We start from the raw sequence: 25,973 nt of genomic DNA on the forward strand, positions 1-25,973 counted from the left end.
GCTTGAAATCTTCAGATAAAAGGCAATGTATTACAATAACTAGTATTAACCAAAAATTTCAGATCTAGGTGCCTAAAGTCAAGTTTCTAAACCAGGGGTTGGCAACCTTTCAGAAGTGGTGTGCCGAGTCTTCATTTATTCCAGTGTTTCTCAAACTGGGGTCGCCGCTTGCGTAGGGAAAGCCCCTGGCGGGCCGGGCCGGTTTGTTTACCTGCCCCATCCGCAGGTCCGGCCGATCGCGGCTCCCACTGGCCGCGGTTCGCCGCTGCAGGCAATGGGGGCTGCTGGAAGTGGCGCAGGCCGAGGGACTTACTGGCCGCCGCTTCCAGCAGCTCCCATTGCCTGCAGCGGCGAACCACGGCCAGTGGGAGCCGCGATCGGACGGGGCAGGTAAAAAAAACCGGCCCGGCCCGCCAGGGGCTTTCCCTATGCAAGCGGCGACCCCAGTTTGAGAAACACTGATTTATTCACTCTAATTTAAGGTGTCACGTGCCAGTAATACATTTTAACGTTTTTAGAAGACCTCTTTCTATAAGTCTATAATATATAGCTAAACTATTATTGTATGTAAATAAGGTTTTTAAAATGTTTAAAAAGGGTCATTTAAAATTAAATTAAAATGTAGAGCCACCTTCTCTCCCCCCATGCTCCCGGACCGGTGGCCAGGACCCAGGCAGTGTGAGTGCCACTGAAAATTAGCTCGCATGCCGCCTTTGGCACGCGTGTCATAGGTTGCCTACCCCAGTTCTGAACCCTGGTTACCTAAGTAGAAGTGGCCTGATTTTCAGAGGCCAAACAATCCCATCCCTGATGGGAGTCAGTTGGATCACTGTGTTGAGGTGCTGAAAGTAGTCTGCTTTCAGCATTGTGTCCCAGTACACCAAGGTGGTGCTTATACTCAGTGAACCATACATGCGATCTGTTATATACATTTCCATAAAACTGAAAGTATCCCTGATAAAATGACTGTATTTAAATATAAGTTATAATACTTTCATTTTTATACCTTTTTAAAATTCTCCTTTTTTTCTGACACAGCAAGAAAATTCAGCACAGCAGGAGTATGCTCTGCAACTTCAGAAACGAGAACATTTTTTAGCTGAAAGAGAAGCATTGCTTTTCAAACATGAAGCTGCTTTGACTAAGATAAGAGGTGTGGAAGAGGAAGTTCATGCAAAATTTCAAATTATAAAGGAGGTACAGTAATTTGTATTAGAATTATTTTCTTGGGCAAGCGTTATCTGGGGCAAGCCATTTCACTTATTTCTTCAGTCCCTCAATTTCGTCACCTGGATGTCACAATGGAGGTAATTCTCATTTTTGTAAAGAGCTTTGAGATCCTCAGATGAAACGTTGATATACAAGGGTAAAGTAATATTGCTATGTATTTTGGTTATTAGTAAACTCATCTTTCTGAGAAAGCAACTAACAGTCTGGTTCAAGGGTTGCCTTTTGCTGTTATAATTTGGAGAACAATATTATCCATTTCTAAAAGAATAATTAAATGTAACCATGTGTGTGACTTTGTTCTGTATATCAGAAAGAATGGTTGGAGATAACTCGTCTAAAATTTTGTGATACATTAGGAAATAGTTGGTCAGAACATTTTCAACTAAATGAAATTTTGTTAATATGATTCACCGAAGCCGAAATATTTTGTGGCGCTATATTGATTTTGACAAAAACGTCAGAAGGTTGGGGGTCTAGGGTGAGGGGAGAAAGAAAGAGACACACGCTCTGTGGCCTGAGTTATGGGAGACCTAGGTTCGAGTTCCTGCTCTGCCTGTTTCAGAGAGATCTGGGATGAAAAACTCTGCTCTGAAATTTTGAAACCTTGAAAGTTTCTTCAAAACAGAATTGTCCCCTGACCAGCTGTAATAATAAGTGAATGAAGAAAGAGACTGAGGCTAGGTCTACCCTACGGGGGGGTCGACCTAAGATATGCAACTTCAGCTACGTGAATAGCGTAGCTGAAGTGGCGTTTTTTAGGTCGACTTACCTGGCTGTGAGGACGGCGGCGAGTCAACCGCTGCCGCGCCGCCGTCGACTCCACTTCCACCTCTTGCCGCGGTGGATTTCCGGAGTCGACGGAAGAGCCATCGGGGATTGATTTTATCGTGTCTCGACTAGACGCAATAAGTCGATCCTCAGTAGATCGATTGCTACCCGCCTATTCGGCGGGTAGTGAAGATGTGCCCTGAGAGCCTGATCCAAAGCTCATTGAAGTCCACTAGAGTCTTTTCAATGGCTTCAATGGGCTTTGGATGAAGCCTTCTAATGAGGAATGGGATAGGGTAAGAGCAGGATGGAATGGAATTAGGAAAAACTGCTCTCAAACAGTTTAAACTTAACCTTAGGTAGTAATTCTGTATTTAAGGAAAAGAGATGAGAACATTGATTGTGAGACAGAAAGCTGAAGGTAGCGAGGTAATATATCTTCAGCCATTTGAGACATGTATTAATGAAGCATGAAACAACAGTCTGGAGTGTTTTAATGCTATTTTATTTTAAAATATGCCATTTAAAATTCATTTCCTGCAGTAATTTTTAGTATGACTTCTTTTGTTTATTATTATATGCAATATATCTTTTTACTATAAAAATAATTTTGCAGTGTAAGGATGAGAGAAAATAGTCAGGAAAAATAATTTATGTTGTTTAAACTTATTTTTAAACTACTTTCCTAAGATTCCTGGACTCTTAAACTTTTTCCTGTCCCCCTGAACCCAGATATACTTTCAGCAGTGATTTAATAAGCTCTTGATCTATCTTTTGAAATACATTTTTTTTAAAAAAAACAACAAAACTCTAAAATTCAGCATTTCCACAGCTTTTTTGACTGCCTCTGAAGTGCTGTAGAGCCAAGAAGGAGGAAATATTTTTAAGGATTTAGCATTTCTCTTTTGAAGTCTGGTTTCCTGAGAAGTTCTGGCAGGCATGTCACAAAACTAAAACCTCCTAGTAAATTTTCTTAGTATGTTATATGGTCTAGCCAACCTGTAAAACATAGTAGCTTGGAGAAGTTCATGATTTTCTTTGAAGTTCTATGGTTCCCTGCCAGCATGGCTACTCTACTTAACAGTGTCTTGCAGGCAACTGGTTCCTTTTCAGTTAAGAAGGTGAGTTATATTTTTTGAGACTAGCTCTTTGCTGTTATGATCAGTTGGAATTCTTTTTTTTTATACTGTCTCCAGGATTGAACTTCTGAGGGTATGCCAGAACATTCCTGCTAAAGGCTTTTGGCGCTCGTGTTTGTTTTCTATGCCTATAGGTTACATTCAGAGATTTTAGCTTTTAAGATGCTTGTAAGACACATTTTTCAGCTTGGCTTTATAGGAGCATGAAAGCAGGGCTAGAAAAATTTAGTAGACACTTACTCAAATTTTACCAAACACTTGAATGCTATTTGAAGACTAGTACAAAAGATGGTAATTCTCAGATTAAGGCAAATTTTCCCTTCTCTCTCCTACTCACATTTGTCACAGTCTTGATTTTCAAAAGATCATGGGCAAAAAGTGCAGGCACACTTGGGCATGCAAAATTGCACACCTGACACTCTGAAAATTAGACCTTGTGTTTTAATATACTGATTGCAGAAGTTGTTTCTAGTTGGTATATCATTAATCATATTTTTCTATAGCAACACGAGGCAGAAGTTAAACAGCTGTCAGAAACCTTGAGAGAGAAGACTAAAGAAAGCAAGAGGCTCAAATCATCATTTGACACCTTGAAGGAAATGAATGACTCTTTAAAAAAACAGGCAAGATCCATTTTCATACCTATTCAAGAAAAATTGTAAATATTAAAATCAATTTAAATTATTTTTGGCAAGTTGACTGATTGTATTTGCAGTCCTGTTAAACAAGAAATGACTCTTGTTCCTTTCCTACAACTTGGTTTTTCTTTTAACTGGTTGGTGTCTTTTTTTTTTTTTTATAATCTCAAATACTGGTAAAGTTTGAATTACTCTTCTAAATAGCCAGCAACAGGTCACTCATAAGAAAAGAAACATTTCAATATCCTGCCAAGGAAGTTGAGACGGCAAGGATAGATAGCCTTCTAAAATTCAGAATGCAGCCCTGATCTAGTTAATAGCATGGGCAAATCTTTGTGTATTCCATAATGTTGTGGAATCTATTCTTTGCTGCTGAATTGTGCTACTGAATTTAAGCTTTTAAATACAATATATAATTGTAAATATAACTTTGAAAATATAAGCCAAGTGTAAACAATAATAGTGTTGTCTTTAGACCCAGAAAGACAACCGGAAACAACTATTCAGAATAGTGTCAAATGTTCTGTTCATCTCACTGAGCTGTTAATTTTCAAGCCTAAAATGTTGTTATAATTGTCATCTCTAAACTATATTTCACTGTGGATCTTCCAGTAACATGTTTACCCCATAATCTTAAACTACCTCTCATGCTCATCAGGTGCTAAAAATCTGTTTCCTTCCCAACTGCCAAATCCTTTGTTTTTCCTTAGGACAGCTTCTGCAATGCAGTTGTATATGTTTGCAGTACAAAAATCTGTGGCATATTCAAAATGTGGGGGCAGGATAAAATTAAATAACCCAAGGGGTACCATACTGATTTATATTGCTCATTTTCAGATTCAGTTAAATCATTTTTGTAAAGTTTAATTGGAGATGATGCACAATTTTCAATTTGTTGTACCGGTGTGCTGAAGAAAAATCTAGTGACCTTGCTGCAGAATTTAGGTTCAGTTTATCCTGAAATACAAAATGATAGAGGCAGTGATAGTTACCAAGTGGGAGATTCAATTAGTTACCTCAGGCTGGCTTTGCTACGAATGATTTATAGTGAATTATTTCAGCCTCTGGGGAGGGAAAGCGAGAGTACATATGCTCCATAATCAGTCATGAAAAGGTGAAAAGGTAAAATAGCATTTTTGTGATGTCCTTCTCCTTTATGCCAGTGTGGTGAGAAAAAGTTAAGGCAGTTGACAAAATGTTAGTCAAATTTTTAAAGTTTAAGGCCAGAAGGGACTACCAGATCATCTAGTCTATCTCCTGTATATCACAGGCCACTAAAACACCCTAGCGACTGCTAGCTAAACCCAAAAACCAGAATTAACAAAAATATTACTGCCCTCAGAAGACTAAACTGTTGTGTGTCTTAGGGCATGGCTACACTTGCAGATGTAGAGCGCTCTGAGTTAAACCAGCCTTCATAGAGCGCAGTAGGGAAAGCGATGCAGTCTGTCCACACTGACAGCTTCAAGTGCACTGGCATGGCCACATTTATGGCATTTGCAGCGGCATTGGGAGCGGTGCATTATGGGCAGCTATCCCAGCATGCAAGTGACTGCAACGTGCTTTTCAAATGGGGGAGTGGGGTGGGGTGGAGTGTGTTGTGTGTATGTGGGGGCAGAGAGTGGGTTTTTGGGGGGGCTGAGATCATGTTAGCATGCTGTCTTGTAAGTTCAGATAGCAGCAGACCCCCTATCTCCCCCGCCCCCACCTCTCTCTCACTCACAGCATTCCACGCTAATGATTGCTTTGTCTTGGGGCAGATAAGCAGTTGGCTGTCAGAAACAGAGCTTTCAAAGGGCATATCCGCATTCCTGCTGTGATTCAAAACAGACAAGAATGCCACTTGACTTAAGGGGATTATGGGACGTTTCCAGAGGCTGATCAGAGCGCAGTAATGCAACACCCTGTTCACACTGGTGCCGCGGCGCTCCAGCGGGGGCGCAGCAAACGTTATTCCACTTGCCGAGGTGGAGTACCAGCAGCGTTGTAGCCGCGGAGTCAGAGCGCTCTACGTGCCTTGCCAGTCTGGATGGGTAGTGAGCTAGTGTGCCCGGGGCTCCTTTATTGCGCTGTAACTCACAAGTGTAGCCAAGCCCTTAGATAGAGAACAGGAGGGATCAATGTGAGACCATGCCTGAAGTCCCTGCCATAGCAGGGGATTGATTAAATGAGAGAGACCCTGAGGATCCTAGCAAGTGATTTGTGCTCCATGCTGCAGAGGAAGGCAAAAAACCCCAAGCTCTCTGCCGGTCTGGTATGAGGGGAAAATGCCTTCCAGACTCCACATATGGTGATCAGTTAGACTCTGAGCATGAGCAAGAACCAACCAGTCAAGCATCTGAAAATGGAATTCTCAGTTGCATTTCAGAGCACCAGTGTAAGTTTGTGTGTAGTGTACACTTCTGTAATTCTACATAGTCACTGCAGTCTGACTTTATTCCACCATATAGACGCTTGTCCAGAGAGACTGCTCTAGAGAAATTAGTTATGCAGATAGTGCTCTGAAGCCGTAAAGATACCTATAACTGTCACTGTACACTCATTAATATAATGCATAGAGCTATGCACACAGATAATTTCAAATTAATTGTATATGTCTTCTTCAGAAAATCTCACTCTTAAAGGTGTGGTTTCTGAATTTGGGTGTGTCTGTATGTAATGTGAGCCCAGTGTTTGGCTTGCAAGTTGAATTTTCAATTCACAGGACATAGCTTATTATACATTACGCTGAACAGTTAGCAGAGCTCTTACTAGCTGACTCTCTTTATAAAGAGGTGAATGATCATTGCTTTGTTCACACGACGAGCAGATAAACTTGCACTTTAATAAATCTAGCTGCCTATAACTAATGATTTTTGAACAACCTTTATATGAAGTAAAGAATGAGTTTAAACCTGTTTTGAATCCACAAATATTTTAAACATATTTTCCAATTCTTTTAGTTAAGTGATGTAAGTGAGCAGAACAAGAAGATGGAAGTTCAAGCAAGAAAAGTACAAGCACGTTTAGAGAATTTACAAGTGAGACTTATTTTCCTTATTACTTCTTCCCTTGTAAGAAATAAGTCAAATCTAATTTATTTAATATATCCTGTTGCAGAGGAAGCATGAATTTTTAACAATACAGAAATCTAAAGATGTTTCTCAAGCAATGCAAGAAATTAAATCTGTGAAGCAGGAAAAAATGGCAGCAACATCAAAAATTTGTAAGGTAAGGCATAAGCAAGGAGGAAAGGAAACTTCTGTCTTAATTAAAGAATATTAGATATTGGAATATCTTTCTAGAAGACCCACTTTTCCTATGCCTTCAGGAAACTAGTGAAGTCATTTACTCATGTCATTTATTTATGAGTGAACTACTCAGTTATACTAGGAAAGGGCTTAAAGTGTTCAGGGAATAAGAACAGTGGAATTGTAAGCAGTGGGATTGCATTGGGGAAAATTTAGTGTGTTTAACTGGAAAAAGAATTACATTTGAATATGTCACTAAAAAGAAGTGCACTTATTGTCATCCTGATCACTTTGCTTTTATGTTGCATCTCATCACCCCTCTTTTAATCTGTCCATCTTTTTAAATTGTATGTCTGTTTCTTCCACTGTTTGGAAAGTTCTTAGCACATTTTGATTACTCCACAATGTAAATAATATCTCTATGTATAGCTTTCTATAGTTAACTGAAAAGAAAAACTGGTAAGTGATGTCAGATATAGGAAGATTAGCTTGTAAGCCGTAGGTAATTATGCTTTTAGTGCTTATAGTAGAAAAAGCCTCTAGTGAGGCAAAAACTGAGTAAATGCTGACATGTTTCATACATGATTGCAATATGGTCACCTTCCTTCCTTCCTTCTGTCTTGAAGCATTCTCTTTTGCTTTTGTAAATAATATTTCTTATTGCAGTTTTGTCCTATTTAATAGTGTGCCTTCTGTCAGTTTTCTACCATTATATCCCTTCTGGTAATTATGACATCTAACAATAAAATTACTTGGAATATTGTTTGAAATATTATACACAACTTTCTCTTTGCTTTAAGGGAACTAGATTTTTCCCTCTGAGGGCTTACCCTAGAAACTTCCTTGAATGCATCTGCTTTTTTTTTTTTTTTTTTTTTCTGACAAGCCTAAAAAAATTTGGTCCACTTTGGGATTCTTAGTTAATGTATTGGAGAAGGCAAATTAGGAGATGTGGGGGCAGGGTTGTTCTTCTGAAGTCTTGTTCTTAATTCTTTTAATTTATTCATTATTGGAATGAACATTATTCAGTTGTAGTTAATGAGGTAAATTTTAAAAGCAGTGGGCTACATACAAGACAGTGACATGAATTGTTTAGTGCATCTAACATTTCCCACATAAAAATTACCACATGTTGATAATACCTGTGAACTATGCAGTTGTCTTTCACGTTCTCACATTCTTACGACCAAACTTGATAAAACGGACTCATTCTTTGGGTTTTTCTAGAAGATGTTTTTCTAGGACTTTATATAAATTTCGTACCTGTATGTTTTCTGCCAACCAATAATCACCACAAATAATGGTCTAAACTCCTAATTTTTCTCAGGCATTCCGACATCCTACTCCAAATATACCTCTACCCCGATATAACGCGACCCAATATAACACAAATTTGGATATAATGCGGTAAAGCAGTGCTCCGGGGTGGCAGGGCTGCGCACTCTGGTAGATCAAAGCAAGTTCGATATAACACGGTTTCACCTATAACGCAGTAAGATTTTTTTGGCTCCCGAGGACAGAGTTATATTGAGTTAGAGGTGTACATATAATGTTAAAACTGTTTTCATATTCTGACATACCAATCTGTTTTCTTTGAGTGGCTCTAATACTATACCATATGTTTTGGAAAAGCTTCATAATCTTATTTAATGTTATGGTTGTTACAGGTACCACTTAATTCACATGTTTATGAGCTTTTAACTGTTCTTATGGATTGGATCTCAGATCAATTCCTCAAAACGAAAATAGAGGAAGAAGGAAGAGACAATCAAACACAAACGTACTCCCACAAAAATTACACACAAGAAAAGTGTGCAAAGGTAAACGGGTTTGGATTGGGTTTTTTAAACCTTGTGGCTAGTGTGTGCCAGTTTTATTTATATAGTTTGAATACTATTCTCAAAACAGAAATAATTGTGCATAGTTAACAGTTCAGTATTCATTCAGACAGTAATATTTAGTGAGCGTTTTGACACTTATAGCTCCAAAAATACAGGCCTTCCTTTATTGTAATTTGGAAGTGTCATTGTTTTTCTGCTGCAAAGGAGCTGAGAGGGAATCAGGATGACTCCGCCTTTTATACACTCAGCTGCATGCACAAAGACGTCCAAGTACTGCTGGCAAAAGTCTTTGATTCAAGTGCACTGGGTGCACATGCACACATACAGTGGAATGTATATGTGCACAATACATCTTGACGAACAACATTTACCATAGAGATCAGTAACCATTTTTTTCCTTTGGAGGCAGAGTTAAGGTGTCAGTGCATTTTACAAAGAGAAATCAAACAAACTACACGGAGAATTCATAGGGCATAAATCCTAACCCTGTGTGAAATTTCACATGGATTGGGCGCATACTTTTTGAGAAAAACAGGAATTTATGCCCCATTTTGAGTCAATTTGAGAAGTCAGCCTTTTTAAAAATAATAATCTGAGTTACATGCTATTAACCTATAATTATGTAATTTTTATGTACTTGCTGTGCGTGTCCTAAATGTATTCAATGCACTGGATCTGCCAGATAAGTATTTGCATGTGCAATCCATTATCATCCAGGAATTTAAATTGTTTACTCAGTGACAGATGCTGTATAAAACTATACCACTGTACATTTTTCCAGCTTTTACCTATTGTTGCTGAACAACTCCAGTGGATGCCACTTGTGAACCCTAAACTACATATGCCTGTAATTAAATTTACTTACTGGGCTATAAGGCAGCTAGACTGTGGGAAACAGGTAAAACATGTATTCTACTTACAGAATAATTCTTTAATATTTCATGTTCAGAATGCTCATTCTCAGAAGATGCTCAGATACTATTATATAAGATAAATAGATGCTTTTCAATGTACTGAGTATAGTTTTAAAAAACCCATCAGCCTTCACAACATTCAAATTCAAATAATTTCTGCAGATATGAGGCAAAGGGAAAAAAATTAAGATAGTAATTTAAAACTGCTTTATGTCACAACTGTTTTTATCAACTCTGTATTTAGTTTTATATTATAGATCTGATCCATGCTTATGTAGCCCCCATTGTAATATCATCTGAGAACCTCACAAACCTTGAATTTATCTTCACAACATCCTTCTTAGCTAGAGAAGGAAATCCCCATTTTTATGGATGTTAAACAAAAGATGCTACCTAAGTGAAAACTTGTATTGTTTAATCCTGAAGTAAATGTTTTCATCCAGTATGTAATGGAAGTTCTTACAGAACCGTACTGTAGCAGCATAAATGGTGTCATACCTTAAGATCCAATCCTGCAAAATTTTATGCACATGCCTAACTTGTATACTCTGAGTAGTCTCTTTGATTGCAAAGCTAGGCAGGTGTCTAAATCTTTGCAGGACTGGAGCCTTAGATTCTAATAAATGATGCTGAAGTTACAAAGCAGATTGTTTTTACATGAGCATCTGTATTTTTTTTAATTTGGATCACATTAAAGATGCATTACATTAACAGTGTGAAGAATATATTCTGCCCCCCAGTTTTACCTTTCCAATTCAGTGACATGAACTCCAATAATAAAATACTTTTTCCTTTGCTGGTGAACACTTGTATAATATGCCAGTGTATTATGCATAAATTCTCCTTATTTAATTTTACATAATTGTAATTACTTAATATATTGATTTTCTTTAATACAGAAACATATAGTGGGTTAGTCCTAGAAAAAAAAATGAATATGAACTGTTATAAAGGCTACTAGGGTTTTAAGAGTGTCCCCTAGCAAAAGAGTAACATAGCATTATATACATGAGTGATCATTTCCTTAAACTTTGGAGGCATTTTATTGCAACACTATACCATAATTAAGTAGTTTAGTGTTTCCAAAATCCATCCCGCTTTTGGTTGGGATTTTCAAAGGCTCTTAAAAGAATTTTGGTGTCTACTGCTATTGAGTTTCAATAGGACTTGAGCATCTAATTGCCTTAGGCAACTTTGAAAATCCTCTCCTTTAAGCTTAGCTTTAATTTTGAACATTTTCCATATGGGAATATATTTGATAGCTGTGGATGAAAAGAGAATTCGCTTGTCACTTTTAAATGTTATTGTGCTGAAACATTGGGTATAGAATGTCATCCCACAGCCAATTTTTTTCTTTTTGTTTTCATTTATAATTTTACTTTTCACCAATAAATGATCTTAAACTACATCACTCTTTTTGCATTCATTACCTAATTTACTTCAATCTCACATGGCCTGGTTCGTTACAGAAAATTGACATGTGAATGTCTGAATCTTGAAATTGACATCATTTACAATGTTCGTAAAGAAATTAATCTCGTATTCAGTGCTTCCTTCTCTACTAATTTTATGTTGTCACTCAATGTGGGAGAGTAAGTGCAGATTGATAGTTTAGTAATTTAATTTTTTTTTATTTAAATTGTGTCTTTAAATTGTCTTTATGGGTACATTGCAAATATTGTATTCTACTAGATTTAACAGAACAGTAACTGCTTTTAGGTTGCTATCCCATAGTATCTAGGCAAAACAGGATAATTTAAAGGTTGATTCTGTTACAGTCTGGGTTTACTAGATTTATTTGTCTCTCAATGCTGTTTTAATACTGGCTAAGTTTAATTGTAATATTTTTAATTTACTGCCACCTGTTTATATAACATCCCTCAGAATGTACAGTTCTATAAATATAGTATTTTAAAATAGACTGCTTTAAGTTGTGTGATTACATTTACTACTCTTATAAAATGGATACAATGTTTACAACAGCATTCAACTATGATATCGACTATGAGGAGGCTTGGTGAAGACATATTCAAAGGCATAGTAACTAAGGGAAACCAACATGGCTCTTCTGAGCAATCTGCTGAAAGTAAACCAAAGATAGCAGCTTTCTTTAAGAGTTCCATTTTACCTTTGAGATTTGTATCAACTTTAATTGTACTCAAAACAGTAACACAAGGTAAGTTCTTAAATGTTTTTATTGCATTTAGTAAATAGCCTTTGTCTGGGCAAAAACCAAATACACAAAGTCCATCAAATGGATTGTATTGTATCTGTGTCTGAAGTCCCTTGTAATTGTAAAGTGAGGAATATGTTCTTGAAGTTTTACGTTATTAAGAAACAAAGTATGCTGCAGCAAACAGAAGGCTTTCTAAAGTTATAGTTTGAATTATATTAAGATGTTCATATGTAGAGTATGATATAAATTGACATTGTCAAGGTGGATCCACAGCAAAAAGGGAAGTGGAAAATAGACATGTTGGTGGTTGTATATTTCACATGTTTAGCTATTCAAAAGGATAAAAATGATACAGGAATAAATGAAGTTTTATTCAAAGTTCAACAGTTGAATTTTGTTTTTTGGGGGATGTTATGGTTGATTCAGATAGCTGGGGATTTTTTATAGCTGAAATAAATAAGCAGTTGTTTTTGCACTGCTTTTTAAGGAGACCACATGTTTCATGTTCAGGCTAGTAGTATCAAGCATGCTCTGGTAGTCATTTGCGTGTCCTCTGAGTGGATGGTGAGCTGCATTGTCCTTGTTGATGACATATCTATTAAGTAGGCATGGTGGTAATTTTGTAGGTGACTTCCCTAACTGAAGGACAAATGATAGTGAAATAGAATTGGGGCAGAAGATATGTTCTAAATTGCTAGGTCATTTTTAGCTGTGCTGAAATTGGGGCTGGTACACACCCGTACACCATGCAGCCCTTATCTTAGCTGCCTGCTATCTTGCTTTACTCCCATCCTCTCTCCACTGCCAAAGGCCAGTCAGAACCATACTGCCTGAGGCTGGGGCAGGAAAGCATCAGTTCTTCAAGTGATCATCCACATATTCCACATTAAGTACCCTTGCATCACAATCCCCATCTGAGGGCATAAAGGGCAGAGTGGGCCCTTTCCAGTTTTTTATCTCCATGATTGCAGGATGGAACCCGTGGCAATGTCTGCTTCTCTTGCACACTGTGAGAATTAGCTTAGCTAGTTTAGATTGTTTTAGTATTCGTGTTAGAGTAATTGTTTTCTTTTGTCTGTTGGTCTATTAAAAAACAAGACTGTATTATATTTAGCATAGTCAATCAGTAAGTTTCTAGCCCAACACCCACATACAGGAGTACTAGGATCATGGCAGAAGTTAAGTCACTAAGGTTTAAGACCTGTCTTTCATGTGACACTGTGATACCCATCAACGATGGTCACGCTCAATGCTCGATATGTCTTGGTGAAGGACACATTTTGGAACATTGTTCCTTGTGTTGCTCTTTCTCCAAGCACAGAGAGAGCAATGGAGGTCAGGCTGAAATTATTCCTGCTGGAGAAGTCGATGCAGGTCTCCTCAGACTCAAGGAGATCTTCAGAGAATCCTCAATGTCACTGTCAGTCCATCTCTGACCTCCATGAGCTGCGACTTGATTTTGGGTGGCTTCCTTGTAGAGGCCTCCTTCATCTGCTGGTACGTTAGCGTTGACATCTTTCATGTGCAGTAAGGAGCACCACTGCAAAGATGAGCCTAGGTCAACTTTCCTGGCACTTAGCAAGAGGCGGAAAAGTCACTATGACTTGCCTGGGCTCAGTTGGCAAAGGGTCATAAGAGCAAGAGGGCCCATTCCAATACCAATTTCTAAGGCAGCTTATATGATACCATCTAAATCTAAGGGCAGAGCTGCCTATGGTACCAAATATGGTACAGAGCACCTTGATATCTAGTTCCTCTGCACTAAGTACATCCTCAGAAGTAGCAGTTTTCCATTTCTTAGTATTGACTAACTCTACAGTACCTGATACATTGGTCCCGACTACCTTAGCACCAAAACAACAGATGGTAGTAAGCAACCTCTCAGTGTTGATAGGAGAACAACTTTGCTGGAAATACTTAGGAAGGTCAGTACATAGCTCCCTGAAGTACAGCCACCATGCTTGGCTGGAGAGGTATCCCGTATACCAACATAATCTATATACAGGTTATACCTGATAGGACTGCCTTTCTCCTAGAAGAGGCAAACCCTTTTTTTCTCCTCTACTGTTGAGCACAGCAGAGAATCATCATCCGCTTGCCTTTTATCTTCCCCCAGGATAGCTCAGTGAGAATCTGAGACAGATTCCAGGGAAGAATTTCAAAGGAGCTAGAAAGAGGTCAGGATCTCAGAGGGGTCACCCAATTAGGTATCCCCCCCCCCCCCCCCATGTGCCCTCCACTGCACTAATCCTACCCATATTAATTCATTTCCTGACCATACTGGACCACCCCCTTCAGATGTTCAACACTGTTTCAGGAAACCTGCCTCCTCCACTGTGTACAGGGCTAGGTCTCCCTTTGGCAACTCTGTTGCTCCAACCACAGCTGCTGAAAAGACCAGAGGAGGAGAACATAAAAAAAAAATTCTCTAGAGGAAGAGCATCAAGTTCGGGCTGAATTTTCCTCCTCCTCCCAGTGAGGCCATGATCCCACCTACACTGGCCTCTCTAGGTGTATTCAGGGTTCTCTAAGACTTAATAAAATGCATGACGATATTCCCCTTAAGATTATGCTAGAGAAACAGCACAAGTTCTTGAACATATTATGCTTTGCAATACCAGGGTGGTTAACCATGGCAATAATTGATGCCCTGCAGGAGCTTGTCATTTCCATCTGTCATTTGCCTGCTTCTGTCTTAGCCTGGTTCTGAGAAGAGACAGAAGACTTCAAGTCCCTGCAAAAGGATTGGAATATTTTTTTTTCCTGACATCCTGCACCTGTCTCTCTACTTGTGCAAGCTGTAAACGGGAGAGGACAAAGCAGCAAAGTCCTCTGAAATCTGTCCCCACTGAAAAGGAACAAAAACATTGAATCTTTTTGGCTGGAAGGTCTACTCATTCAGAAGTGCAAATGAGGCTAGCATATTACTGTGCACGCGCTCAAGGTAGGATTTCTTAAAATAGGACAAATCTAGTTTTGTTGATAGGAGCACCAAGCAGAGCTTAAATCTCTTATGTCAGAGAGCCAACTGACAGCTTGGACAGCACTACAGACTGTTGAACATGTCTGACTGGTGCGAACAGTGGCCTCTGCAATACCCATGAGAAGGTTGCCATGGCTCCCCAATCATTCAGTATTTCTAGGGAGGCAAGGTGACAATTTAGGACCTCCCATTTTGAGGGAATTGACTTCTTCAGTAGGGGAACTGATGAAGCCATCCATACTTTAAAAGATTCCAGAACTATCCTATGCTGCTTGGGATTTTGTATCCCAACTCAGAAAGGGAAGCAACCATGACACCAAACATGTTTCAGGCAGCACTACTTGACACAAGACGATGTTCATCCAGCAAGGTCTTCTGAGCCACTGAAGAAGAGGCAGAGACTTCACCGGAGGTTACCCTTTCTTTTGTCCTTGGCTGCCCATAGTAAGGTGTTTCAAATGGGCAGCAGGTTTGACACGAATGTCAGTAGTCTGCTTGGACTTCTACAGGATCTTTTCTGCTCTAGTCTCTCTCTCCCCCCCAACATCTTTGGCATTACCTCAATCTGGTGGGTTCTTGAGATTGTGACCAACGGGTATCCCATTCACTTTCAGTCCCTATCAGGCTCTAGTTCCGGGCAGTCAGGCTGGTGGTTAAGAGAGATGGTCGAAGTTGGCTGCCAGGCCAAGAGCAATGGTGAAACCGGGGTGTAGGGAGAGGCCATGGGTCAGAGCTGAGGTCAGAGTCCATAGACAAGCCAAATTAGTATTGTAGTTGGAGTCGAGGTGCAGGCCAAGGGTTGAAGCCTAGTTGTGAGTCCGGGGGTCAGGAGGTGGATGCAGGGCTGGAGCAGGTCAGTAACAGAGCTAGAGTAAGGCTTGGGCAGGCTGGGACAGGAACAGGAACTGCATCAAGCGCAGGCTGGAAGCCTAGGGAGTCTGCTACACTGTGAGGCAGGAGGAGGTTTCCAGGCTGGGTCTGTGCAACAGTACTACTAACTTGCAGCTCTGACGGGGTCAGTGAAATACCTGTACCTAGGGGTCATGTGACCCACGCCCTGCTCAGGGATAGGTTGCTGCAGCATGCCTGAGGGCTGAATCACTGCAGGCTCTGTTGGAGGGATGAGTCATTGCAGGTGAGTTGCTGCAGCATGCCTGATCTGGCGGCACATTTGCCTCACAATTCCTTTCAATCCCCTCTCCCATTTCCCATTCCTTTTCAGAGACCCTTCTCATGAGAGACAATTGAAGCAGGAGGTGGAGTCCCTTTTACAACTTCTATTGTTCCTACTTGTGTCCTTGGAGTTCAGGCACCAGGGCTTTTGCTCCCACTCCTTAATTCCAAAGAAGAAAGGGTGCTGGAGACCCCTCCTTGATATTTGATGTCTCAACACTTTCATCCATTGTTTTAAGTTCAGAATGGTAACCCTAGGTTCTTTAATCCCTTCATTAGATCCTATGGACTGGTCCATGGCTCTTGACCCACAAGATGTCTATTTTCACATCTCCACTGGAAATACCTGAGATATCTGGTAGGAACATCACACTACTGGTACAGAGTCCCAGCCCTTTAGCTTTTGTACAGCTCCAAGGATTTTCACCAAGTATCTGTTGGTAGTGAAAACTCACCTAAAAACAAAAGGAATCCAGGTACCTTCGATGTCTGGCTAATGTGAGGAAGATCACCACAACAGGCGACCAACCCAGTACAGACAATCCTAAAACTCTTCATCTCGTTAGGTCTCAAGGTCAACAGAGACAAAATCCACACTGATTTTTGAAGCAGAAAATAGAGTTATTAGGAGTAATGTTCAGACTCCAAAACAGCTCGAGCTTTCCACAGAGAAGGTTTCAGGCAATATTGGACCTCATCAGTCAACTTCAGCCCCACCCAAGAACGTGTCTCAGACTTCTAGGATACGTAGTCATGTGTGTTTGTCACACAGCATGACAGACTTCACCTTTGATCCATGCAAAGATGATGGAGATTAGTGTATCGACCCAGCAGACAGTGCATGTATTTGGCCTAGTGGATGAGGGAAGCAGTGGACCTGATTTTAGTAAGGTTTTTGACACAGTTCCACATGACATTCTTATAAGCAAACTCGAGAAATGTGGTCTAGCTGTAAGTATTGTAAGGTTGGTGCACAAACGATTGAAAAACTATTCAGAGTAGCTATCAATGGTTTGCTATCAAATTGGGAAGACATATCAGTGAAGTTCTGCAGGGATCTGTCCTGCATCCGGCACTAGTCAGAATTTTCATTAATGACTGGGATAATGAAGTGGAGCTTATAAAATATGTGGATAACACCATGCTGGAAGAAGTGGTAAGCACTTTGGAGCATAGGATTAGAAATTAAAATTACCTTGATAAATAGGAGTATTGGTCTTAAATCAACAGTAAAGCCAGATATAAAGTACTACATTTAGGAAGGAAAAATCAAATGAACAAATACAAAATGGGCATGTTTAGTCTTGAGAAAATAAGACTGAGTGGGGACCTGATAAGTCTGCAGATATGTTAAGGGCTGTTACAAAGAAGACGGTAATCCGTTGCTCTCCATGTCCACTGAAAGTAGGGCAAGAAATAATGGCCTTAATCTGCAGCAAGGGAGATTTAGGTTGAATACTAGTAAAAGCTTTCTAACTATAGAGATAGTTAAGCATTGGACTAAGTTACCAAGAAAATTTGTAGAATCTTCATCCATTGGAGGTGTTTAAGATCAGGTTAGACAAACACCTGTCAAGGATGGTCTAGGCATACTTGGTCATGACTCAGCACAGGGGGTTAAACTAGATGACCTCTCCAGCTCTACATTTCTGTGAATCCATGATGATAGCAAAAACTGCAAAAAGTCCTCTCCTTGTTAAACTCATGTAGAGACCACTTCATCTGTGCAGCAGAGTTAGTTCCCTTTTCCATACCCCTCCTGTAAAGATTGTGATAACAGATGCCCCTACTTGGGTAGGGATCTCATCCGGATCATTTGACTATTCAGGTATGATGGTCCGCGCACACACATGCATATTTTAGAGCTCAGAGCCATCCACCTGGCATGCAAGGCTTTTGGTCTACTCTTTGGGAACAATAATTCAGGTCCTGGCAGACCACACCACAGCAGTGCACTATATCAATAGGCAAGGGGAGAAGCAAGGTCATCACTACCTCTGTCAGAAGGCCATACATCTATAGGAGTGGTGCATTCTACATTGTCACACCAATAGTCCTACAGAACATACTGGGATATCATTTCAGAAGAGACTTTTGAAAACCACAAGTAGTCTCTCAAAGACACAGTCGTACAGAATATTTTCTTCAAATGGGGGTTCCCAAATTTAGACTTGCTCACAGCAAACTACAACAAGTATCAGACATTCTGCTCCAAGAGGAGCACAAGCTCAGCTCACTAATAGACATCTTCCTCATCCTTTGGACTGTGTGTTTGATGTTCATGTTTCCATTGATCCTCAGATTCCTAGCGTCTCAAGGAAACTGAAGCAAGATATTGAGCAAATGAGCATGGTAGCCCCCGCATGGACATGGCAGTTCTGGTATTCAGATCTTCTAAACCTACCAACATAGCCATCTTACCCATTTGCCTGACACAGTCTCTCAGAACAGTGGTCAGCTCCTCTATCTGGTCCAAAAACTTTACACCTGACGGCTTGGGTGTGGGCTGGATGACATCCGCAGAGGTTCAGAACATTCTACGCTGGATAAAGAAACATTCAACCAGACTGACTTATAGAGCTAAATGGAAGAGCTTTTCTATTTTGGCATCTCAGCACCCAATTTCTCCCTGATAGTACCAGTTTAATCAATACTGGACTTTTTGTTAGCCCTGAAGCAATCTGGGTTTTCCATCAACATAAGAGTCCATCTGGCAGCAATATGTGAATTAAACTCCTATTTCCACCAAACAGTAATACATTTCCTGAAGGGTCTCATCTCATCTCCCTCTTCCCCTCCCCCCCCCCCTTTCAGAAGCCCACTCTTGGAACCCGAGTATAGTATAAGCAGTGTCGACAGGTTCCCCCTTTGAGACCATAACATCTTGTTCCCTTTGCCACCTGTCCATGAAAATTCATTTCCTGGTGGCCATTTTGTCAGCTAGGAGGGTAGAAGAGATTCATGGCTCTCGTATCTGGCACCCTCTAGCGTTTCAGAAGTACAGGGTTACTCTTAGATTTTCCCCTAAATTCCTGCCTAAGGTGGTATCAGAATTCAGTTTATTTAGATAGAAAAAAATCATCCAGGAGAACACCTAGGCTATTCATGACTTTTGTTTACAGGGTCAGGAGCCAACCTGTATCCACTCAGAGGCTATCCAGGTGGGTTTCTGACCACACAAGAACTTATGAGTTAGTTAGAAGAGATCTTTCTAGCCACAAGAGAGCTTATTCTACTAGAGCTCTGGCAGCTTAGGGCACAGCTCCAATGAACACTCGTAGCCAACAAGAATCCAATCTCATGTGCATGGGTTGCATGAGTGCTAAGAGTGGAATCTCTGTGGACCACACATCTTGAAGAACCAATTACTATAGGTTAAGTAACTGTACTTTCAAGCAGCTGTTAGCAGGGGGAGCAGCACCACTATTGAAAGAGAGCCGGAGGAGGAGCCATTGCCAGAGTCCTTTTCCTCTAAGTGGGAAGCCAGAGGAGTTTCCAGGCATATATCATTAGGAGGAAGTATTGAGAGTGGTTGCTACCTTCCTGTAGCTGCTCTGGAGCACCACAATGCCCTCTGTGACCAGGAAGAAGGAGCCGCTGCTCATGGAAGGGAGAATCCTGTCCGGGATCAACATAACCCTCGCAACAGCCAAGGAAAGGATAATCTACTCTGGGCAGGACACACACCCCATGTTGTGATAACTGGGCCTACAAATTTACCCTGTTCCACCCACCACTCGTTTGTAGGGTCCTTAAAGCCCATTTTTCTCCGAAAGTCTCTATCGGAGGGAGCTTCACCATCATGGCTGCCACCCCCACCATTTCCTGGGACCACAGACCTTCTTTGTCCTAATCCTGAGAGATGTCCTGACCAGACTGGGCCAGAGAGCGGGACCCAGATGACATTGGCACCTCTGCTGGCTCCAGCTGAATCCCAAACACCATGGGATGTGAGACTTTGTGACCTCCCCATTCCCCGTGCATCCTTTTCCTTCCCTACCTTATTTCTTACCTTTCCTATCCCTCGACTTTTTCCTTCTCTTTACTAGGAATCTGGTTTAGCCAGCCAAGACTGTATTCATTACTACAGCTCTGTAAGCCTCTGACCAGAAAGAGGTAACTAAAAGCAATGCCCTAAACACCCCAATGCTGGTTTAAGTTGGTCTCGGAGTGGCTAATAAGACTGTGTTTTTGCAGTAGTGAGATTCTAAGTGAGAGTCAATATCAGAGACCGAACCTGAATTTCAATCTCTGCTGTTCTTTTCTCCCTGCTTTTTGCATGTGGCTTCACTCCAGCTCATCTCAACTAACTTAACTGTCTTTTTTGGGGAAAAGAAAGTATTACCATCTTTGATACCATCTAAGAGACTGTCAAATGAGGATTTTTCCTCCTAAAAATTCTCTTCAGCTAAGGGGGGAACAAGGGATGTTGTTATAATGAAAACCTAATTTAATATTTTACATTTAAAATGCTTTAATTGTTTTTCTTTCTTTTTCTGTATCTTTGTTAAAATGTTAAAAGGATTTTTAATGGTGTGTTTGCCATGGTACTAAGCAAGCTGAGATCTCTGTACACCAAACCCCAAACCTTGTTTAACACTGTTTAATGTTGGACAATCACTGGGTAATGTTAACACTTTTGGCCTATATATTCCATCTAAATTAATACACCTTCCTTCCTCCTGCCCTTCCACACAAGGGGACCTGAGCCTCCCAGCGTATCCAGTATTGGGGCAAGAGAGAGAGAGACAGAGCACTTGAATCTTAGACACCCAGTTCAGTGAATTTGTGGTCCCCTATGGGGACATTCGTCCCTAGATGGAGGGTATGCCATGTTTCTGCTATTGACATCCCTTGCAGGTTTACACCATTGGGGTAATTTAATTTACTGTTAAATTGCTAATTGTTTAAATTTATCCTTGTTCTGTTTCATCTATGCGTTGAGGTAGTGTTCATTATTATCTGAGCATCTGGAGAAAAGAATTAGTTGATAGAGCTTGAGAGAGTACTACCACCTATTCTTTGACTCCTGATTTTAAATGTGGATTGTGCAAATAAAACCCATTCTTTGTTTTGTAGAATGTTTCCAAATTTTAAAACATCTGTTATAGAGAATAGAGGGACAGGGGGACTATGTATTTTGGAGAACTGGTAATGCGCTATAGAGATTTTCACCTTTCAGCTGCCAATATAAATCCATCCCCAATGTCAACTTTTGTTAACCATCTATCCTGAGATCTATTGGGTGGCTATTCAGTGGCTTCCGTGAAATGTGTTAGTGATTTCAGGCCAGTTCTCAGTAGGCAGATGTCCACATCACAAAACTACTAATCAGGGAGGCTAAGGATTAAATAACTCTGGAGATTGAACTGTGCTTTCATATTTACAGATGCAATCTCTCCAGACTAGGTAGGAATCACATTAGTGTGACATTATGTGAAAGTTTACTCTGTCACTGTTTGTGCTATATTTGTTTTAAGACTAAAATTCCTGATAAAGGTGTGTCTTAGGTTTGGTTTTTGAAGTTTTTAAAACAGATACAGGTTCTAATAATTAGAAGAATGTTATTCTATCTAATAAACTAATGTGAAATATATTCTTAAAATGAGAATCACATTGATAAGAGGTCCCTCCTGATATTAAAAAACAAACCCCAACATGAATAGTTGCCATACTAAGTTGTCATTAATCAAGCTAAACAGCTAAAGCCAATACTTACAATGGTAAAACTTTTTAACTTCTCATTATTGATTTTTACTGTTAGTTTATATGCTATGGTTAAGTATGATCTGCAGTAATAAAAAGCACATTCGTGAAATTACTGTATACTAATTTTGATCACACATTGAAAGTAAAGCACTGATTTTCTTCTATTCATAATGCAAGAGCTTCAGTAAGATTACTTTTTTCTTCTAAAGTGTCGTAAATCCAGGAGGTGGCACTGTAACTAAACTTTTCTTACTACAGAATGGCTCCATTATATTTAATTATTTCATCCTGTAACTGAGTAGTGTGTTTTTAGTCCTAAATAGGAATTTGAAATAGGGAGATCTGAAATATAGGACCTGTGGTTATTTAAGGCACTTAGATGAGTTCATTATTTAACTGTGAGTCTCAAGTCCCTGTATATTTTAATATACTGTAGAGGGGTAATCAGCATATAAACTGAAAGATTAAACTTCTCCTCCGAGCAAATCCTCGTGAAAGTAAATGGGAATGGAGTAGTTGTGATCTTTGTCTTTATCCAGTATTCTTCTCCTTCATCTCTGAGCACATTAGTAGATGTCTCCCAAATGTTGAGGAACACATAGTCTCAAGCTAGGCAGATTTATTCATTATACCACATTTCAGAAGAAAAAACCCTCTAATGTATCTACAGCCCTAATTTAGTAAGATACAAAAGCATGTGACTAACTTCAAGCACATAAGTAATCCCTTTGAAGTCAGTGGACTACTTTGTGTATTAAAGTTGCGTGTGCATAAGTATTGTCCTGAATAAAGGCCCTAATAGGTATGAGAGAAGTTCAGGTTGTCCATTTAATTACTGCTGGAACAAGAATACAATACAAGAACAAAAGTCACATTTGTGTCACTTTCTGACTATTTTTATCTTCAACATTCATGTGTATTTTTAGGAAATTGGCGCAGTATGTCTTAAATATTTTATGTAAAATTTGAAGAAAAGTAAACAATAGATTTGTACATAAGCAGGCTTTAAAGTTATCCTAGCCTTGTCCTTCCCTTTCATGGTTTAATTTGTATAAAAAAAAATTAAAGTTGGATCATGAAACTAGTTAAAATTTGTATTTATTGGAATTTATGTAGCACTTGCTGAGAAACTTGGAGGAGGAGAGGAAACAAAGCTGGGGCGATAGACTAACTCAGAATTCAAAACCAGTGCAGCATGTTTCTGTTTCAAAGCCATAAAGCAAACAGTGTTACACTTTGAAGTATTCGGTGATGTGAAAAAAAATAATGTTCATAGCAATAGGGATTGGGATTTCACTGATTCTGTAGATCTGTTTATTGTTAATATTGGGAATAATGATATTGAGAATAAAATTGAATTTCTACATTCATCATTCATGCAGTATAGAAATAAGCATTTCTGTTAATTTTAACCTGGATTATAAATCTTTATTGAGTGCAGGAGAGGGCTCACTTCATCTCTTTAGCAAAATACTTAAATCTAACCTTTATAAGTCATACTTTTAAAAATGTGGGCTGCCCCCAACTTCCCTGTTCCCTACTTTAAACCAAGGCACAGTAAATCGTCAATTAGAAATATAGGAAATATTAAAATAAAGGTCTAACAATTTAAACCTTAATATCTTGATCCATTTAATCTTCTAATTTTGTTACATTTTTTATAGCTGTATAATTATTAATCTCAAAGTAACTATTTATACTAAACTTTATAGATCAGACATTAGAACTGTGATTATAAAATTGTTTGCATTTTAATGTCTCTTTCAGCTGATTATCTGGCTCAGGCATTTGATTCCCTTTGCGTGGACTTGAAGACAGATGAAGGGAAGGCCTTGTTTTTGGAGTACCAATCTGTGCCTGTTATATTAAGTCACTTAAGAATATCCAGTAGAGGTCTGCTTTCCAATGCCATTGATGGTTTACTTCAGATGACAATGGAATCTGGTAAATTCGCTTAATTTTAAAAATAAAAATATAGGATTATTAAATGAAAAACAAATGCGATGAAACTTAAATCCCAAGTGAAAAACAATACGTACTTTCTTTCTGATGTAATATGTAGTAGCAAGTAGTACGTATCTTTTTGTCATATAAATACAGCAGTTGTGAAGCTGTTCCCTAGCTGCATGAGTTAGCTGTTTCTCATTCTTTATGTATAAGTCAATTCTTTTGGGATTTTTTTTTATTTCTTAAATATATGCAGCATATTGTCAGATCTGTTTTCTGATTTATCCCTGTTACATTTTGCAACTCATTTTAAGGTTTTTCCATTGCTCCTGTAGGTGATGGGCACATTTCTAGTTTCTCTGAAGTCAGTCTATGCTAGAACAGACATTGGATGCAAGTCCTTCTGCCATCAGGTGGAGACATGAAAATAGCCAGGCTCTTGTATGAACTCTCTTTATAATTTGAGTGAGTAGCTGATGCTGCTCAGTTTTTCCATTTCTAATAAGTAAAAGTGACTTTTCTAGATGGTTTGGTGACATTTTGTTTTTGTTTACTGTTACTGGATGACCTGGCCCTTTAAGGGGGGGGTGGGGCTCAGCCTTACCTGTGCCACTTTTAAACTGCATCCCCAAGTGATTGGTGTTGAGGTTAGCGATCAGATGGTCCCCTGATGCTCAGGTAAGAGGCACTGCTTCCCTATATGAAAGGTTACTCGGAGGATGAGAAACCTGCAGGAAGGCTTCTGCAGGAGACCAAGGGTTAGAGAGGACCTGGAGAAAGAGGCCTTCTGTGCCAGGCATGTGTGGGACAAGGGCAGAACCCTTAAGTGGAAGAGGCTTTAGGAAGCACCAAACAGCAGGACCTGGGTTTTGGAAAAGAACTATTGAACAAGGGACTAAGGAAATGTATAGTTGGAGAAAGTCTGTTTTTAATTTAAGTTGACATTGAACTGTGATATTATTTTAATAAAACTGACCCCAAGAAAGGGTGTTTTTCAACAAACGAGAGCTTATGTGCAGTTATTGGTGGGTTCAGGAAGGAGGCAGGGGATGGGTCAGATGCTGTATTGGGGGATCCCTGGTACATAAACCTTTTTTGATTTGTAAAAATGTCTGGGTTTTTAGACCAAGAGGGGAATGCCACTGGGTTTTAAATATTGAAGGTAGTCAGCTGGGCATTTTTACATACATACTGTTTTGGTTTCTCCAAGAACTTAAATTTCAAACCAAACTCCCCATTGTATCTTTGTCTGTGCTGGTGGAAACGGGACTGTTTGCTCTGCCTTAAAAAAGATACTCTTAAAAATATTACTGGTGGAAGGCTGAACAGCATCAAATAGCATAATGAGATGAATGTCACATGTGTTTACCTGATTTTAACTCTACCCCTCTCTCTTCAACCCTCCCATCCTTCCCTTCTTCACACACCCCTGTGCTGCTAGTGTTGCAGTGTTATTTCTGAAGCTACGGTGTTTGCTGCACCAGTATAGCTTGCAGCTAATGTTGATTCAGCAGACCTTGACATTACTCATAAAGAAAGACCACAAGCTTCGTTCAGTGACAAAGGATTGGCCAGGTTTATTGTCTTCAAAGCACGGTACTAGGGCCCCTCATACCAAGCAGGTTCACTAACATATGTATGTCTGTGACAAGGTATTGGCTCAATCAACATAATATTGTTTGCTAGGCCAATACAAAACTGCCCCTCTTATGACTTTTTCTTTTATACATTGGTACAAACAAGTTACTTATTACACTCTAGATGTTGTTAGCTACCATTCTTGTACCTTGTATCTGATAGTTTGAACAAAGCATCCTCCTCCATTATCCTGTCATTCCCTCCTTATCTCACAAGGGATCTGTGACTTCCTGTATCATCCCTTTAGGAATGTACTTGATTAGCTGATACCTAGCCTTGCTGTTCTGATAAGGCCTACATTGGCTCACAGCCTTGGTTCATACTTTTAACCAGGCCTAGGGCTCCAGTAAGGCCTACACCCTTTACTACATTATTTTCCCTGACACTAATAGTTGTAGCTGTTCGGTGAAGTAGTTGTTGGTTGTGTTGGGAGAGGATAGTTTGATAAGGAGTTGTATTCAGAATAATGGTTAAAGATTTTGACAGCTGGTAGTGTTTGTGGGGGAAGAGTTAAGGTTCTTCTTTGAGTGATTGCACATTTCAGGTATGTATATGCCCAGTGCACCAGAGCCAGAGATATTTCCCAT

The 25,973-nt window shown here is 39.6% G+C and overlaps 1 protein-coding gene across 6 annotated transcripts in view; it reads left to right on the forward strand.

The window, feature by feature from the left end:
• The window catches only part of CCDC138 (coiled-coil domain containing 138), a 58,182-nt gene that overhangs the window by 9,978 nt on the left and 22,231 nt on the right, over positions 1 to 25,973 (forward strand). For 5 of the 6 annotated variants that reach the window (XM_054010667.1, XM_054010697.1, XM_054010678.1 and 2 more), the window contains 8 exons: positions 1,039 to 1,197; positions 3,641 to 3,760; positions 6,718 to 6,795; positions 6,875 to 6,985; positions 8,673 to 8,825; positions 9,628 to 9,744; positions 11,744 to 11,936; positions 23,569 to 23,745. In XM_054010667.1, the coding sequence (XP_053866642.1) occupies positions 1,039 to 1,197; positions 3,641 to 3,760; positions 6,718 to 6,795; positions 6,875 to 6,985; positions 8,673 to 8,825; positions 9,628 to 9,744; positions 11,744 to 11,936; positions 23,569 to 23,745 (1,108 nt within the window). Of the gene's footprint in view, positions 1 to 1,038; positions 1,198 to 3,640; positions 3,761 to 6,717; positions 6,796 to 6,874; positions 6,986 to 8,672; positions 8,826 to 9,627; positions 9,745 to 11,743; positions 11,937 to 23,568; positions 23,746 to 24,083; positions 24,739 to 25,973 lie in introns of those variants that run through there. The other variant, XM_054010698.1, reaches the window with a different exon arrangement.

Source organism: Malaclemys terrapin, chromosome 1, assembly GCF_027887155.1.
Source record: "Malaclemys terrapin pileata isolate rMalTer1 chromosome 1, rMalTer1.hap1, whole genome shotgun sequence".
Lineage (NCBI taxonomy): Eukaryota > Metazoa > Chordata > Testudines > Emydidae > Malaclemys > Malaclemys terrapin.